Raw genomic sequence first — 19,303 nt, 5'->3', positions numbered from 1 at the left:
ACCCGGGTTCGATTCCCACTGGGTACAATGTGTGAAGCCCTTTTCTGGTGTCCCCGCCATGATATTGCTGGAATATTGCTAAAGCAGCGTAAAACTAAACCCACTCACTATGTTTGAGAAGGTGTTGAAAATAAGAATGCAATATATTTGTCATTTTTCATGCCAACATTTCATGTTTTAAGTGTCCTATTTTAGTACTCGATCCTCTTGCATTTACGATTGCTGTACAAAGTTGAACGATTATGAAATTGCTCTCCCAGCCCTGGGATTGTCAATTACTTGTTATTGTTCAACATCCTCTTCGTGATTTATCTCTGTATAATGATTCATGATTCACATGTTGGAAGTCAGGGGTATTCCCCAGTTTCAGTTTTCTGGTGTGACAGAGTGCAGTTTGTTGTGCCCGAACTCTGTGAATCAGTTTGCAGGTCTGTGAAGAGAATTAGAAACGATTTTGAGTCCTACCACGGTATTTGCGAGAGTTTTCACTGTATGTTTTTGAAATCATGCTGTCACTTCACAAATAGTATTAGTTTTTATTTGTGTGTTACATTTCCAGCAAAGCAACGAGTTAGTTTGGAATTGATCAACAGAGTCTGCTATCTACACTGCCCTGTTTGTCATGAGCAATGTCGGGAACAACTGACAGTTTGACGGCTTCGTTTCTTCTCAAGGAACATGGGGATATTTCACTGTTAGACCAAGACACAATGGCTTTTCTTCATACTGTGAAATGTTGGATAGCCGTGCAACTTTTTAACAAGTCAAGAGCCTCTGAAATCCAGACCCGTTCTGTCTGTTTTAGATTGGATGTTGTGCTAGTTTATGTTTTGCCCACACCCAATTCTGACAACAGGAGTCAACACTTTAGAATTTGTCCGAAAAATGTGCAACACTGCACAATAGCATGTACACATGACAGTTTTGATCAAGGCTTGTATATTTTGCAAGTTTAGCCACATGTGTGAGGTTGAAAGACACATGTTTTGTATACCGCAATGCACACATGCGATCCAACATGTTCAGTTAATCGAGAAGTCAGGCCAAGAGCACATAGTGAGCATGCACAGAAATCACCATGTATTGTTGGCGTTCATGCACACATTCTGATGTACGCCAATCATCGGTTTCCTTGCTCATACCAAAGGTCACGTCCTGCATATCCTCTGCGATAAGTGATGCATCTCCTGGGCATTACGTGTGCATTAAATCAGATTAACTTCTTAATTAAACAAGTGGCTAGGATGCAGAAGGTGTTGAACTTATAACAAGATATGTTTTTCAGATGTCAAATTTGAAACATCTTTAGACGGATACCATGCTTTTCTGGCTGGCTTGATTCTGACTCATAGAAGGCTTGTGTATCCTGTTTGTGATTTGGAAATAATGCATGTTTAGTGTATGACGTTGGTTTATCAGACATACATCCTGTTCCTGGTTGTCGTAGAGAATGTGATGCCAGTTTTGTGCAAGTTGTCAGATAAGTTTCGTATTTGTGTAAATAAGCAAGTAAATTCACCTTGAACCAATTATAATTCAGTTGTTTCCGTGTACATAGGCACTTGAAATAATGTACACTCGCGTAACCTTGATTCGTGGATATAAGGAAAATGCGGCGAAATTCATATTTTAAATGCATCCTTTCATTTTGTATACGCACTGATTATTTTATTCATTGATTCAGCAAATTGAAAGTGCCTAATATTCCACTCGTGAATGAAATGTTTGTTTACGGAAGCCATTTGCAATCATCACCCATTCGTGTGCCCACAAAATGTGACGTCACCTTGTTTCGTGGATTACGTAGGCGGTTACTTTATACCACTATGTACGACGTCCCACTACAGTGAGTATTGACACCAAGGAAAGCAGACAACGAGAAGTGAGAATGTTGGAGCTAACGGTAAAATAAAATTTGGTAATGGTGGTATAAGTGATTTGGGGCTTTTATCTAAATGCTGGGCAATTATATTTAGTGTACTTGCGTGTAATGCAGAGATTCGGAACTTTATTTGTCAGCGAGGCGTTGCATTGTATGTACATCAAAAGTACCGCTTCGTGACGTCAGTCTGGACTTAATTTACGAACTAGCATGATAATTTCAGCGATCCACGAATCAAGGTTATCCACGAAGTTAGGTTACGCTTCTGTATATAAACATTCTGTACATAAGTGCATTCATCACTGATGAACTTATTCATAAGATTATGTGAAGATAACGTCCGTATGTTCTATAGCTAAATAGTTAATGGGCGTTGGTAGTAGTAGTAATATTAAAGAATGCGTGAAAACCATGCCGCTCAGAGTGGCCTTGACCCAATAGGGGCACAGGTGGCGCCACATTTCCTGGTATTGCTTTGTGTCTTGAGGTATTCAAGGAACCTCTTGCTGTGGGTTTGATTCCAAGTTTGCCATGATAATGTTTTAGGGTTTGTCAGAAAAATACCTTATTCTCTGGGTTTCCCCACAGTAGTAAATGTCCGGGCCTGTATCACTTTGTGGTTCCCCCTTACATCAAGCTGACATGCTGTAAATTAACTGAATGTTCAAAACACTGAATGTTCAAAACACTGAATGTTCTTCATTGGCTAACAACATCCCCACGATGGACCAGACATGTAGATTAGTGAGATTAGATTAGAAGAATTTAAACATTTCAACACAAGGTATTCTGTGAAGCATGAAATTGGTCTTCCTGCTGTAATATAGCATAGACACAAACTTTCTACAAGCTGTGAAAAACCCAGGTTATCACTCTCAGTGATTTATGTCCTGACCGTCTGCTTCAACTTATTGTCACCAAAGAGGCAATAGTAAGTTCTGGTAGGTTAAAATAGGGCTAAATGCTTGAATTGTAGGTGTGCTAACTTTCCTCATTGTCTGACCCATATGGTTTCACGTGAAGGGTGTGGTGACCTCCAGTTATTAGTTGATGAGGAAACGTGGTTTACTGCAGGATATCCTTATTAGCTGCTATTGAAATCTTGAATGATCGTGGCTAGCTACCAGCGCCTTACTTCCGATAGCTTGTTGATTTCTGTCCGACAGCTTGTTTTGATTTCTGTGGACGGATTCACTAAATTATTAGATTTATGGATTCAGTAGATATATCAATGCCAGTGTGTTTTGACTAAGAGTTCACTGAATTATTAGATATATTGAGGTTGTCAAAACTTATATGACTGAATTGAGACAGTATTCTAAATTATTAGATCTATGGATTCATTGGATCATTAGATATATCAATGCCAGATACACAATACTGGTGTCAAAACATAGGAATCAAACTGGGACAATTTATCCATCACTCATCACTCATCACCCTATTCGATATTGCATTGTCATATTAATCTTTTTCATGTTTACAGAAATAACCACAATCAGTAGTGGACAAAGTTGTTAAACACCTAATGGAAAAATACTTTTCAAATTGACGAATTTTGTCTATTTCTCTTGCTCTCCTTCCTGAATACAACCATGTTTACAATCCCAGACTTGCATGTTAGGAACTTATCATGATTGGGGATTTACTATTTCAGTCTGACAAATGCCTTTGTGTTAGGAAGGTTAGCTAAAAATAGTCCGTACATTAAGACCAAATTCTACTTAAACATCTCCAAAACAGAAGTTGATAAACATACTTTTGGCACAGACTACCATCAAGTTTTCTGTGAATTTGAAATTACCAGCTGGCGAATGTCAGTATTTGCGTTGTGTATTTCCGTTAAAATATTTAGCAGCCACGGGATATCAGGCTTGCATTGACTTTTTATACAGGTACTATTTTTGTATCATGCATTTGCACTTTTCTGCAGAGGTGTTCCGTGTGTTACTTACGATCACACACTTAGAGATTAACGCGTGCTGTTTGCAAGCGCAAAACTATTTCTACCAAATATATGGACCTTGGCCAACTGTTGTTTGTAAATACCTTAATGTTCCACATATTTGATCAATACTCCTTCATATGTACCATGTGGTAATATTCCTGTAACATGGGAACGGTAGGAGAGCTTGATGTTTATCAAAGACCTAATTTGTCAGCTGTTTCATGCTAGCACAAATCAGTCCATTGTTTGAATGTTAGTGCACATGTTGCATATACCAGGGGCATGCAGTTTGACAGAAGCTGATAGGGAGATACCAGAAGCGACACCTGCACTAACGAGGTAGACGCACCTGGCACATGCAGATTGTAGCGCCACCTGGGTCAGGGTTCGTCACATACTTCTGTCTACTGAAGCCTGATCAACGACAGGTTGAAGGCATTAACCATGTTCTATAAGATCACTATCACAAGATTATTTATTTTACCTCGGGATATATATTCATATGTAACGTCAGACAGGATTAACACAGTTTCTGAATAGATATAAACTGTGTGTGATATATTAATTGACAGAAAATCCAATAGTTTCACAACAATGAAATGTACATATTTTCAGGTGGTCTGTTTTACATTAAAACAAGTAACTCCAGAGTATGATATTTTCAAACTGAAAATCCATCAGGGAAGTGCGAAATTTCAATTTTAATTCCTGTCATTTTGACTTTTTGTTTTGGGGATCAGAGTTGCATTTCCCAGTTCCAAATGAGATAACCCAGTGGTAACCCAGGAGGTAACCCAGGATCCAACTTTCTACATGATCTTGAGATGCTGTTTAATTACTGGTCACTTTACATTACGGGTTTTGCTATCATGTTAATGTTAGTTTCATGTCCTTCCCTCCATGTTGCATGTTAATCTAACACCTCAGCATTCTCTTCCGCTACTGTGTTCACGTTATACAATTCGTAAGCGTGACTTCCACGACCAGCCTGCTTCCTGTTGGCCTGGTGCAGGTTTTTCCCGACCTGTCAATCATCCATCTGTAGCCTTACTTCCAGCCAGTCATATCGCAGATGTAAATCTAATTAATGAAAAAACCAGAGCAATGAATGAATCTATTTTTGTAGCGGTATGTATTTGTAAGTTTCAGTTTACAGTACGACAAAGGAAATTGTCTTGATTTTAACTTATATAACACAATATATAACTAGGAAATACACATATCTGCGGATTGTGGACTAGTAATTATACTTCAATTATTGCCGGTTCTTCAGTATAGTTGAAACATAATGTTGAGTGGAGGTGGTCTCTATCCGAGATGTTTGAAACATGGCTTCTCAGGTAAAAGATGTATTCTTATCAATAATTAATAAATTAATGATGAAATGAAGTGTATATTTTGATTTCTGTTGTGTAAAATAGTTTGAACACTGATATTTCAGATAGTGTTTTAGATGATGATATCAATTCTAAATGACAGTTATTAGGTAAAATATTGTATGTGCTGTTCAATATTATATTCATCACAGAGGTTTTCAGACTGCCTCCTATAAATAGGCTTTCATATTATTCTCTGTTTCAGTCAAGGTTATTATTTATGTTATTTACAATTTATGTAATAATCATGAAACAGAATATCCTATTGATAATAACAAATTGCTCACAGTGAGTGAGTGAGTATGGTTTTATGCGGCTTTTAGCAATATTCCAGCAATATCACGGTAGGGGACACTAGAAATGGGCTTCACACATTGTACCCATGTGGGGAATCGAACCTGGGTCTTCAGTGTGAGGATGCTTTAACCACTAGGCTATCCCACCTCCCCTAAATTGCTGATAAAAATGTTGAAGGTGATGGTCTTCATAAAAAAATTTGCACTTTGAATACCTTGACTGAAACATGACAATACGTTCATAAACAATCGCATCATGTAAAGGTGAAACATATCCACACTGCATCACACTAGCAAACATTGGAAGGGCTTCGCAGCCGACATGAAGGGCGCAGCCGACAGGGCTGAAGTAGCGGAGCAACATGTGGTTTATCATCGTCCCCTACTCACCTCCAAAACTAACATATCTGACAAATCTACAGTTTGGCAGTCTGGATTCTTTAATTTCTGAAAACTGATAAAATTCTTAAGGTTTCTTTCTATTATGTCAGTCTGTGACGTAGCTTCTGTCCTGAAGAGGGACGGTAGGGTAGCCTGGGTACATGGGTACAATGTGTGAAGCCTATCTCTTTTGTCCCCCGTTGTGATATTGCTGGAATATTGCTAAAAGTGGTGTAGATCTAAACTCACTCACTGTATTCTGAAGCTTCAACCTCATGAGAAATTGCTAAAGAGCAGCTGGTACTGAACCATATACTGAAATTAACATTCTGTTTTATGTTTAGAGACAAGTAACCAAATAAATGTGATAATATGTTCATTTCAAAACAAAATGTCTTCAATTTCTCTCTTTGCTGAACCTCATTTGATTATAGCCTTGTCCAACACTTACACTTATGTCAATTAAGACACTTGGCAATAAGGCCAGACCAATTATATTTCTTGTTTTACAGATTTTTGTCCTCAGAAAACCTAAAGGCAGGAGGGAAAAAAAATAAAAAAATAAATCACCAGTCAATGAAATATTCCTTCTAAATATTAATTTATGAAGTGTATATGGGGCAAAAAACAATAAAACATCTATTTTCTTGTAAGTTTACATTTTTGGCCAATAAAAACATTACGAGCGGGGAAAATTAATTTTTATTTTTTTTCTTATTCTTGAAAAAATACGACCAGCGGATCCGTAAAACAAGAAATAAAATTGGTCTGGCATACTGTAATTTTATGATTGCCTACCATTCATAGTTATGTACTTGTTATTTAAGAAAGTTATTCATACTTCAAATGTATTTCGACATCAGGAAAAATTAATGTAGCAACAAGAATCCTACGTGGCATAATGTAGTGGAAAAAATAATGATGACTTCAACTGACAAATAATATGACTTCAACTGACAAATAATATGACTGTTGGAAGTCAGACCTCTCTCTTTTTGATGTCAGGCCATTTCAGTGTTTAGATTGACAAATAAATACAAGCGGGACCTTGTGTATTGATGTTGTATGGTTAAATCAAAAGTAACATGACTGCCATTTGAAATATCATAATATCACGAGTGAAGCCCATTAGTGGTGTCACCCGCTGTGATATTGTTGAAATATTGCTAAAACTCTACTCACTAACTCCAATTTTAGTATCTTGATTATAAGACCCCCCAAATCATTAATTTTCACAATTATGTTACGACACTGACAACATGGCTGTAAGGATTGATTTCAAACACTGGCAGTAATTCGATATCGGTTAATATGACCCAGGACAGAGTTCCTTTAAAACAGTTAATGCACGGTAAAGAGCAACAGAATTTCCATGTCCGTGTTATCAGACTGTTGCTGAACATGGGGAATTTCTCCACATCGTAATGGGGAAAGCATGTTTCCTTCAGTGTTTCTTCACAGTGCTCTGTAAACATGGAGCCCTGTTTTCTGTAGTTTCAAGAACGTGTTCTTTTTGAGAGTTTGGCGACAAATACCGAGGAAGTTATATTTTGGGAAGGTGGAATGGCTTGTTAATATTCCACTGACAGTTTGAAAACTACCTGGATGCGCTCGAGTTGACGGCATGGAGATTTACTGTGTATGATATAGGTAACGTAAGATACTTAGGTCCTTGTGTCAGTAACAGCCGACACACAAGACCATGCAGATGTCTTTGTTTATTGTGCTTTTATATATTGTAAGCATTTCCAGCTGATATGGGGCAGATGTGGTGGCCAAGTGGTTATAGCGTTAGCTCATCATGCTGAAGACCCTGGCTCGATTCCCAAAATGGGTACAATGTGTGAAGCCCATTTCTGGTGTCCACTGCTCTGATATTGCAGAAAAATTGGTTACTGGTATACATCACTCACTCACTCACTCACTCACTCACTCAGTGACTCACTCACTCACTCACTCACTCAGGCAACACACTCGCTCACTCTGATGTAGTCAGATTTTCATCTAAATAGACTGGTCTGTGATGTCCACATTTTCTTACATAAAATATTACCTCATTTATTTTAGAATTATTGAATTGATGCCATTCAAATAAAACATGTCATAAAACAAATTCACCCTCATAAGTATCTGTAGGTGCATCCCAGCTGATTTGTCATGATAATCTTACCTGCAGTGTTGAAAGGGATTCATGAAAAAGAGGGCTATTTTGGTTAATGTTTTGTAAACGTAAGGTGTTTAGAGAGTGACTGAGCAAGTGAAACAGGCTTCCAAGTTAGCCATCTATATCTCATTGGCACGTCATGTATAATCTGGATTATATTTTATACACCAGTACGAGACGAGTGTAAATATCGTCCAATGTCCGCGCTGGGTACAATGACACAATACGTCGGCCAGGTCACAGTGGAAAGTTGTCCACCATAGCCTTGGTCTACAAAGCAGTCTTTACACAACAACTCTTGTAATTCTGTGTTAAGACATAGGACTTGCGACAGTTGTAGCGTTAAGATGGCTTAGTGGCGCCGACTCAGGTGGCTGTGGAACTAAACACAAAAATCATGTTCATTATCAGACAAAGAAGGTGAATCATGCTTATTTTGCTTGTTGTTTAACGCCGCACTCAGCAATATTCCAATATGTAAATAATCAAGTCTGGATCAGACAATCCAGTGGTCAACAGCATGAGCATCGATCTATGCAATTTGGATACGATGACATGTGTCAACCAAGTCAGCGAGCCTGACCACCTGATCCTGTTAGTTGCCTCTTATGACAAGCATGGGTTGCTGAAGACCAATTCTTAACCGGATCAAGCAAATATTCAGGCAAGACTGACTGAGTTTGGTTTTACGCTGCTTTTAGCAATATTCCAGCAACATCACGGCGGATGTTAGGAGTACAAGAAAGGATGTTAGGAGTACTGGGGTATCCCATAAACTGAGTAAATAAACTGAGTAATATATGACCCTATCCCTCATACAAAGCTGACAGTGCTGGAAATGACTTCAAATAGTTTGAATCATTTTGAATTCTGGGACCTGCTGGGACAGTTGGGTAGCCTAGTGGTTAAAGCGTTTGCTTTTCATGCTTGTTCGATTCACAACATGGGCACAATGTGTGAAGCCCATTTCTGGTGCCTCCGACTGTGATATTGTTGGAAGACTGCTAAAAGCGATATAACCCCAAATTCACTCACTCCAAGGAATCTCCCTAAAGATTTCTCGAATTATGACTTATGTGACAACTGATTACCTTGTGAATGTTTTTCCGAAATTAACGATTATTTGACATTGGTCATGTGACTGCTTCATTAGCGTATCTGAAATGAAAAGATATCAACATCCTATGAATAAATCGTGTTGGAAGTAACAGGTTTATTGCACAACAAATAGAAAAGGTGTACACATGATTAAATCCTACATTCCCTAATCAACACAGGAAATGTGAACAAGTATCCTAGATAGTATCTCATAGAAGAGCAGACCCTGATTACAAAGTTTCTAAAAGGTGTAAGTGGCTTTGGAAGTCAAGCAAGGCCCTTGGACCTAATATGTAAACAATGGCAACATTAAGATGCCAAGATAATCACCAGGTACACTGCCTGGCAGGCCATTCCCACATGAGCCCTGCCTGTACCTGGAGTGAAGTCTAACTAGATCTCGAAATACTTGGCAACTGGTCCCATTCTTCTCTCTACCTGTACAAGAGGGTGTGTTTGCAGATAAGCCAGCCTTAGATCACCACAGTAATCTACACTTGCCAGAGCACTAAAATGTTTTATCTGCACTTCTGAAAATACCAGTGGTATTTTTCCTTTTTCCTCGCCCTCACAAGGTGTGGGGGTGAATGAGAACATGGCCCAGGACCAGGCTGATTACAGGCAGGCTATATTTACCACCACCATGGAGTTAATGTAGTGAGCCGGTGCTTGTGTACCTAGTTCTGACGAGAGATAATGTCCAGTATTTGAAGCTCCTGCCCAGAGCATGGATCTCGGTGGCTAAAATATTTATGAAATTCTTCCTAGAAAAAAATAAACTATGATGGATTTGGTTATGAAACAGAGGTAAATTGCATAAATGTTTGTGTCATAAATGCTTATTGTGTTCATTTTTGCGAGCTGTTGAAACAAGTAGAACTTGCTGGATGTTGATGGAGACTCCAAGCAATGTCTGTCTAACGCAACAAGAGTAAGAAATTTAAACATTTGCTGTTTTTAAAAAAATTGTAAAAAATTAACAGCCTAATTATCATTGGAAGTGTAAACATTCTGAACATATGTTTGGCAAGTCATTAGCATAAACTACGACCAACATAATACTTACTGGAGTTTCAAATTGGGAGTAAACGTTTACAAATGACTGTGGAAAGAGTAGTTTTTGGGTTCAGGTATGCCAAAAAGAAGGTTACTGGTGATGACAAGTCATTCAGAGTAGCTGTGTATGCATAACAAACAAGTCGTCTCATTGCTGGAAGCATCTCTATTATTGTCTGTGGAGTGCTGGGATGTGAAATGTGGCTCTTCGCTTTCTTTCAACATTGATATAAAGAATGGTTTCTGTTCCTTGGCAGGCCGATGAAAACACTGATAGCAGGAAATATGGTGTAGATGTTCATGTTTGTTGTGCTAACTTTGCAGTACTGTTGTTGAACTGAAGTTGCCATTTAAAAAGCATCTTCAAATAGTCATGAAAACCTTGATTCTCATCTGCAAGAAACTACAGCCATAAGCCCCTTTCCTGTTTTTGTCTAGGTATTTTTAGCTTATTGAAAATGAGACTGATTTGGCTGTAGCAGGTTAAGATTGTTAGAATAACTTACTGGAGGTGAGATTATTTTTGTTGGAGGTTTGACAGGCATTTTGGCTGCATGTTTTGACATTAATATTGATTATATTGTGGCAACTTTCTTAATTTACTATAATAGCCTGACTTCTTACTGCAAGCATGCAACTTGTTCCAATGATATTTACTTTAAGTATAGCTTTTGCTGAGCTGTGTGGTCTCTCCTTCAACAGTCTAGAGAACTGGGGAAAAAGTCACAATGAATAAACAGTGGAAAGTATGCAAAATTTCTGGGATGCAATCCTAATTAACATTTATAACGACTAGGACTGGAGCTTGCACTTATGCTTATACTGTGATGTTCTCTGAACTAGGGAACAGTTTGCATTTTTCTGAAAATTTCAATATATGTATATGAGCGAAAAGATATATTATAACTCTGTAGGTCGATTTTCAGCTTGTGTTAATAATTATAGGTCAGGTATCCAGTTACCTACAAAAACAATGGGTCCATGGTAGCCAGATAACTGCAGAAACAATAGGTCCAAGGTCCTATTGATAATAGGTTATCAATTACCTGCAAAAATGATGGGTCTTTAGTAACCAGTTACCCGCAAAAATGATGGGTCCTTGGTAAAAAGTTACCCGCAAAAATGATGGGTCCTTGGTAACAAATTACCCACAAAATTGATGGGTCCTTGGTAACAAGTTACCCATAAAATTGATGGGTCCTTGGTAACCAGTTACCCGCAAAAATGATGGGTCCTTGGTAACCAATTACCTGTGCAAGCAATGATTCTATGGTAACCAATTACCTGTGCAAGCAATGGGTCCATAGTAACCAATTACTTGTGCAAGCAATGGGTCCATGGTAACCAATTACTTGTGCAAGCAATGGGTATATGGTAACCAATTAAATGCAAAAATGATGGGTCCATGTTAACAATTACCTGCGAAAACAGTGGGTCCTTGGTGTGAAAAATGTAGGTCCATCCCTTCGGCAGTCTGAAACATGGTAATTTATTTTGTCTTTTTAAGTTTGTTTTTATATGCCGTTTGACGTGTGATATGTTTATTTTGTGAATTCACAGACATTGTGTTTTGTTTCAGGCCCAGCAACTGTGAGGATGGTGTCCAACAATGGGCCACCATTACCCATGCCAATGCAGGTGCCGCCTGGTCACATGGTGCAACAAATAGTTGATGAATACGGAATTTTAACGCATGTCATCCTATCTCCACAACCTCCAGTTCCTGGAAGCCCAATGACGGTCAGTGCCACCTGATTAGAATGTGTTTTTGACTTGCAACACTGTCCTTGAATAATAATCAGCCACTTTTGAGCTCTCGTTTCACTGTTCATGTCAGTGCAGCTTGGTGAAATATGGAATCAGGACGATAAGTACAGATGGATCGAGTCATTCAATGAGATACAATTTGAGTTGGGTATTGATGAAAGGAAAAGGTTTAGATTGAGCAGCAGACGTTGCTTTTGAGGTGTAATGCCACAACAATATCACACCAAACAAGTGTCAAAGATTGTTGCACAACAGACGTTGCTTGGAGGTGTAATGACACAACAATATCACACCAAACAAGTGTCAAAGATTGTTGCACAACAGACGTTGCTTGGAGGTGTATTGACACAACAATATCACACCAAACAAGTGCTTGGAGGTGTATTGACACAACAATATCACACCAAACAAGTGTCAAAGATTGTTGCACAACATATCACACCAAACAAGCGTTGCTTGGAGGTGTAATGACACAACAGTATCACACCAAACAAGTGTCAAAGATTGTTGCACAACAGACGTTGCTTGGAGGTGCAATACACAACAATATCACACCAAACAAGTGTCAAAGATTGTTGCACAGCAGACGTTGCTTGGAGGTGCAATACACAACAATATCACACCAAACAAGTGTCAAAGATTGTTGCACAGCAGACGTTGCTTGGAGGTGTAATGACACAACAGTATCACACCAAACAAGTGTCAAAGATTGTTGCACAGCAGACGTTGCTTGGAGGTGTAATGACACAACAATATCACACGAATAAGTCGGAGTGATTGTACAACAGTTAAAGAACCCATACTCACCAATCACCATAATAGATACACCTTAAAAGAAAGGGTTTGATATAAAATTTGAAGTCAGTGTTTAAAATAAACATGTCGTTCAGGTCCTCTTGTCCCCTGGTGCTGGAAACAAGGACACTTCCTGTGTCTAAATTGTGGTCACGACGGGCAGATTGGTGTCCAAGTTTGTCCTAGTAGTTTAAAACCTGCACTCTTTGTCACCTTACTCAGTACTGTGAGGGGGCAGTGGAGTAGCCTAGTGGTTAAGGCGTTCACTAGTCACGCCGAAGAAACGGGTTCGATTCCCCACATGGGTACAATGTGTTAAGCCCATTTCTGTTGTCCCCCGCAGGATATTGCTGGAATATTGCTAAAAGCGGCGTAAAACCAAACTCACTCACTCACTCAGTATTGTGAGATTAACCTAATTGTCAAGGGCTTGATATTGCCACATATTCTGATGTACAAGGTTAGAACAACGGCAGCAGACCATGGAACATAGTCCCTGTTTAAATCTTCACCATAATGGTTATGACAGTTACCATTTGACTTCATCTTGAACATTGGAAGTGATATCAAACGGCATGTTTGAATGCTTGTTAATCTCAGTGGAAAAAGAGTGTAGAGGCTCCCCCACAGGTAAATAACGTTGGTGGCGTTATGCTGGAACAGCTGCTATACTCAAGATCAATGGCTTGAGTTGACAGCCAATGACTGACTGTCATCCTCAGTATTGTTTGTCCAGGTCAATCACTATCTGCAATAGCTGCAACTACACATAGTACTAGAAGCATTGATTTCTCCCCACGCCTTAGGAGGGGATGGCTCTGGACGTCATAAGCAGGATTGAATGACAGCTCTTTTGAAGTGACGTCACATGCTTTTTCTTCACAAACTCAACATCGATTTTTGACATGTTGTTGGCTTTGAAGAGGTGAAGGTGTCACCTCTGATATTCAGTGATTGTTACAGACTTACTAGTGTGATCAGCTGATGGGACATTTAGAAGAACATAGGAGCTCTGTGATTTACAGGCTTGGAAGGATTTGTCAGTGGTATACAGTATTCTGTAAAGGCTATAGTGCAAGTCTGTAGCAATGCTGAGGGTAGGGGTAGCCTTAGACTAACGCTTAGTCTCTGAATATACTGAATATATCTCATTTTGATAGTAACAAATAAACCCATTTAAGTTGAGAAGGAGCTCCAGTCAGTTGGGAAATTTAGAACCTGAGGAAATCTTGCTTGAAATGACTTGCTTCATTTAAGGCTTTAGCATTTGCAGGGAGGGCTAGGCAGTAGGGGACTGACTGACTGACTGAGTTTGGTTTTACGCCGCTTTTAGCAATATTCCAGCAACATCACGGCGGGGGACACCAGAAATGGGCTTCACACATTGTACCCATGTGGGGATTCGAACCCGGGTCTTCGGGGTGACGAGCCAACACTTTAACCATTAGGCTACCCCACCGCCCCAGGCAGTTAGGGAAATAATGTGGTTCAGGGACTCTGAGACAGACTAGGGTAGCCAATAGGTTAAGCATTCGCTTGTCTCAATGAAAGTCTGGGTTCGATTCCCCACATAAGTACAATGTGTGAAGCCCATTTCTGGTGTCCCCTGCTGTGACATTGATGGAATTTTTCCAAAAGTGGCATAAATCCCAACTCACTCACTGCAGCAAAGTTTCTGTTAATGACAAACAGAACTGTCTGGATATTCCAGAGCAGCTCAAGTATTTTCTGCCTGCTTCTCTAACCACTTGTTAGATCAAACGGCCATGTGAGATTTGGGTATCCTGGGTTATGGCCTGCATATGTTCACTAAACTGAAGCCTTGATGGTCTAAGTTGTATCTTCAGCTTCCACCAACAGCTGGTCATGGTTATGAATCCACATTCAGTCAGACTGTAGAAGCAATACTACATGAGTTTCACCATAGTGGTTAAAAAACATACGACTTGTGGCAGTTTGGGCCTCCCTTCCTCTCTGGCCTGACACCTAAAGTGAAATACTTTCAAAGGTGTTGTGAGACCTCACACCTAATGCATATGAAACACAACTCATTCTAATATATGTGGGGCATGGGGTAGCCTAGTGGTTAAAGCGTTCACTCATCATGACGAAGACCCGGGTTTGATTCCCCACATGGGTACAGTGTGTGAAAGCAATTTCTGGTGTCCCCCGCCATGATATTGCTGGAATATTGCTAAAAGGGATGCAAAACTAAACTCACTCACTCATTCTAATATATGCAATACCAGTGTTAAAATATGCAAAAGAGTTTTTTATGCTAATATTTTAAAATTCAGGGTTCCTGAAAATCAAGTACCAATGGAACTATCATCACGATGATTCTGAACACTTCAATACATATCACAAACAAATTAACCTGAATAGATAGGTTTACGTGATGAATTCTGCCTGAGCATCAAGATCAAGGTCTATTGGCCATCAAGCCTATATTGAAATATTCATGCACATGTGCCTAATTTGCAAAAGGATGCTGTTCCAGCAAGGTATATATGGCAGTTTTGTCATGTTTATCTGTTGCTATTGAATATGCAGGATTCTGATAAAGAATCATTTTCATGTATTTTCGGTTTCATTAGTCTATAAACAATTGTACAATATAGAACAAACTTTATGGATAACAACTTCTTTTTATTCGTGAGTGTGATGTTTCGATACAGATTCTTGTACCATTGTCAAGCATTAATGGAACATGAAGAAGGGGGAAGTATATATATACTGAATGTAACAATGTAACAAAGAAAACAACATAATTAAAATAATTGGCTAGGCAGTAAGCTGATGAAGCCAGAGAGTAGACAAAGGACAGGCGTGGAAGCCAATGATGTACAAATAATAATGAGATGTTTATACGGCAGAGTAAACATTTGCATTTTCATATAAGAGATAAATTTTGATACTTTAGACCTTTTCCAAAATTAGAATATTTAGGTTTTATGAAACCATTTGTGGAGGTTCCTGTATGTCAGTAAGGATTAGAAGTTAGTCTCAGACATTTCTGAGACTTTTTAAACTTCAGGACATTCATGCAACAATTGAGCTCGTGAAGATTTGGCTTAGATTTGGCCTTTGGCAATCAATGTTTGTTGTAGTTGACTAATGGGATCGGATGGTCAGGCTTGCTGACTTGGTTGACACGTCATTGTATCCCAACTGTGTAGATCGATATTCATGATGTTGATCACTGGATTTTCTGGTCCAGACTTGATTATTTACAGACCACTGCCATTCAGCTGGAATATTGCTGAGTGCGGCGTTAAATAACGAACAAACAAAGAACAATGTAGCAGATCATTTTTTCTGGCAAGTGAAAATGAAAAATAATTTCTACGGGAAAGTGTGGTGTGTCAAGAGCTGATTGGTTATGATTAGTAAGTCATGTCTATTTTTCAAAAATGCCACCTGCCATAACTGAACTGATTTCTTTTTTTTTCAGGGAGGACCAAACAGTGCATCCCAGTATTACCCCAACCCATATGGGCCCCACTACACAACCCACCCACAGTACACCACCCACCCACCTCACCACCACCCACATGCGGTCCCCCCTCACATGCATTCTGGAATGCCCCACATACAGACCCCGCCCCAACACAATCACTGTAACACTCATGCACCGGTCCACTCCTCAGGTGAGTACTGACTTTTTAAAAAATATATATGTGTAAGACTCAGAATGATGCATCTGTGTTTTTTGTTGACTTCGAAGTAGGGCTGGCTCAAAAGATCGAAATATTGTCAATGGGAAAAATTAAGCCCCATAAATGTCGTCATTTACCTGTCATGTGAAATAGGTACATTTCTTTCTGACATTTTTGCATTATTGAGATAAACTCAATTCATGAAGTTTAAGCTTAAATTCACCGAATATGCAAGCATATCATATCAGCCCTAGTACCAGCTGGAACTTTGTTACATTTTCCTTTGTTCTTGTAATATTTATACAAAATCAAATTTCTTCGTGATATTGTAAGTTTCAAGACATACCAAAGAGGTGCGTGCTTTGATTCTGAGTCTCACATATTTTGGATGTGGCCGGCAGACAGATATGCTTTAATGGGGCATGAAGTAACTTATTTTAGCTTTGATGCTGTATAAATATAGATAAATATGCTCAGTAACTTAGAACATGTCCAGTGTGTTGCCCCTCACGTTTTGGTAATGAGGTGTTTATGTTGCAAATATGAGGATATTTCAGTTTTATTGTGGTTGAATTTCTTAAAGTTATATAAAGAGCAATAAAATCTTTTCAAATGAACCACATAGATGTCATGTGCTTGGAACCATGCTTCATCATGGTGTCAATTTTTGTAAGACGTCTTTATTCAATTATACATCAGTGACAGATGAAACTGATGGTATTAAATTCTTATTTCTTCCACTTTGTTTTATTATGATGTTCAGTGTCAAAATATTTGCTGTCCATGTTTAATTACACATCTGAAAAACATTTGATTGACAGTAATGGGAGAGTAGCTTGTTTTTGGTTTGTAAAGGGGATGTACTGGGAGTTTTGACAAACACTGACAGCTGACTGTGTTGAAAGGTTGTATATTTCATCACACACCAGCTCCACTTGGAGGAGTGTTATGAAACACTCATGAAACACTGCATGGTTAAGATAAGCTGTAAGCAAGGTTAAAAAAAACTAAGTACAAACATTATAATATAGAAGATTATTTTTATACTTTCACAACAATAAATAAATTTATTTAAATTTTTTTTTTGTTCTAACTTGGATATTCAACTTAAAAAAAAATGAACAAACTTCACTATCTTATGAATTCTGTGCCATTTCATTGACTAAAGAATAAAAGAATTACATGTAATTGCTATAAATTAATGTTTAATGTTTCAGCTTTTAATTATTTTTTTATCAATTTAGGTGGTCATGTGTTGAGAAACACTGGTTACTGTTAGGACATTTTAAACACACAGGGCTGTTTGTTTTGTGTTATTAATAACAATTGTCAACAAGTTCACAGGATCTATTACAATTTCTGATTGTACAGAGATTTAATTTAGTCATTTCATGAGTTTCGGATTATATGCCTCAACACTGTATTGAATAACAAAGAGGCAGTGAGCTCATTGAAAATTCCTGGCTGTGGCTCAACATTGAGGTTGACGTCTCCCATATGGAGCTGTATAAAGAGGAAGCCTCTTACCACATACACAATAACATATGGTAGCCTTAATCTGATATGTTTGCATTCAGTTGATAGAATAAACTACATTTATGCTCCCCTTGACTGTACAGCAACATATATTTATGTTATTTTATCATTTTTGTTGTTATTATGAGGATAAAGTGTTTTGTTGCATGATACAAGGAAGTGATGTGTCAAGGTATGGCTATGGAGTCTGTGCTGACACGTCAGTGACAATACTGGTGTTGTCTGTGGTGAAATATACAAACTAACAGGATTACAGACCTTTCTGTCTGGTAATTTTGCTGCTGTGGGTATACCCCAGCAGACATTGGCGAAATTTATACTTGTCATTTATTGATTGCTCTGATTATTGGAGTGTTAGCCTATCTGTGATAGGTCAGCAACACAAATAGTCTGCTGGTCAGTTGTCTGCAATATATGCAAATTTCTCAAGTGGCTTTTGATGACATTTGTTGAAATCAACATTAATCAATATCATAATGGATGCTGAAGGACCAAGCCCCCCTGTCAATTCACCAGAAGATCGGAACATGCGACAGAGATCAAAAGTAAGAAAGAAACTGGAGCGGAGGAGGACGGACGGCTACTACCAGCAGACGCGCCCACCCACAAGGCGGAGAGGGAACCCTGGGGGTGAGGATCTGTCCATGACATTAATAATAAAGTCATTGTCTTGTAGGTCAAGGCTAATCACAGATCAGGGTTCAATATGCTAGTGAAAGCATTATGAATTATCAGAATATATCTCAACTAATTTCTTGGTTTCTGTTGGGAAACATATCCCATTTTTTGTGCTAAAAGCAGTTGTTTTTTTCCCCCTATATTTTATGTCATCCTTTGTTAAACTCTTCACTTTCAATGCAGTACTTGTTTTTTCAAACATTTAAAGGCCAGAATCACCCTTGGATGGGTGTGCACCATAACTAAATGCTACCCACATCTTGAAAGTTTTCTGTTGAAATGCAAATTAATTTTCATATTCTACAAAAGAAATACATTGTTTTGGACATAATAGTAAAACTGATATTATTTGCTTGATCTGTTGATTGTTATGAGCTGTTAAATGCATCAATTTCTGGTGTCTGTCATGCTAACAAAAATGTGAATAAGGTTATCATGCTGATGAAAATGTGAATCAGATGGTCATAGTTATGAAAATGTGAATCAGGTGGACATGCTGATAAATCTAAAAATAGGTTTGTCATGCTAATTAAGGTCTAAAACAGGTGGTCATGCTGGTGAAAATGTGAATCCGGTGGTCATACTGATATAAATGGTGCTATTTCTGTACGATGGATGGCCACAAGAGCTGACAAACACTTGCCCACACTTGACCTCCTGGCCTTGG

General features: G+C 38.5%; 1 protein-coding gene across 1 annotated transcript in view; it reads left to right on the top strand.

The window, feature by feature from the left end:
- LOC124281097 (fibronectin type-III domain-containing protein 3A-like) overlaps positions 1-19,303 on the top strand; it is a 153,948-nt gene that overhangs the window by 105,927 nt on the left and 28,718 nt on the right. Inside the window, 3 exon segments of the mRNA XM_046717112.1 lie at positions 11,781-11,941; positions 16,218-16,413; positions 18,448-18,588. Coding sequence (XP_046573068.1) covers positions 11,781-11,941; positions 16,218-16,413; positions 18,448-18,588 — 498 coding nt within the window.

Source organism: Haliotis rubra, unplaced genomic scaffold (assembly GCF_003918875.1).
Source record: "Haliotis rubra isolate DU_JTF1 unplaced genomic scaffold, ASM391887v1 Scf28, whole genome shotgun sequence".
NCBI classification, from domain to species: Eukaryota; Metazoa; Mollusca; class Gastropoda; order Lepetellida; family Haliotidae; genus Haliotis; species Haliotis rubra.
Note: the sequence above shows the minus strand (reverse complement) of the source record. Positions and strands in the feature narration are given on the sequence as shown.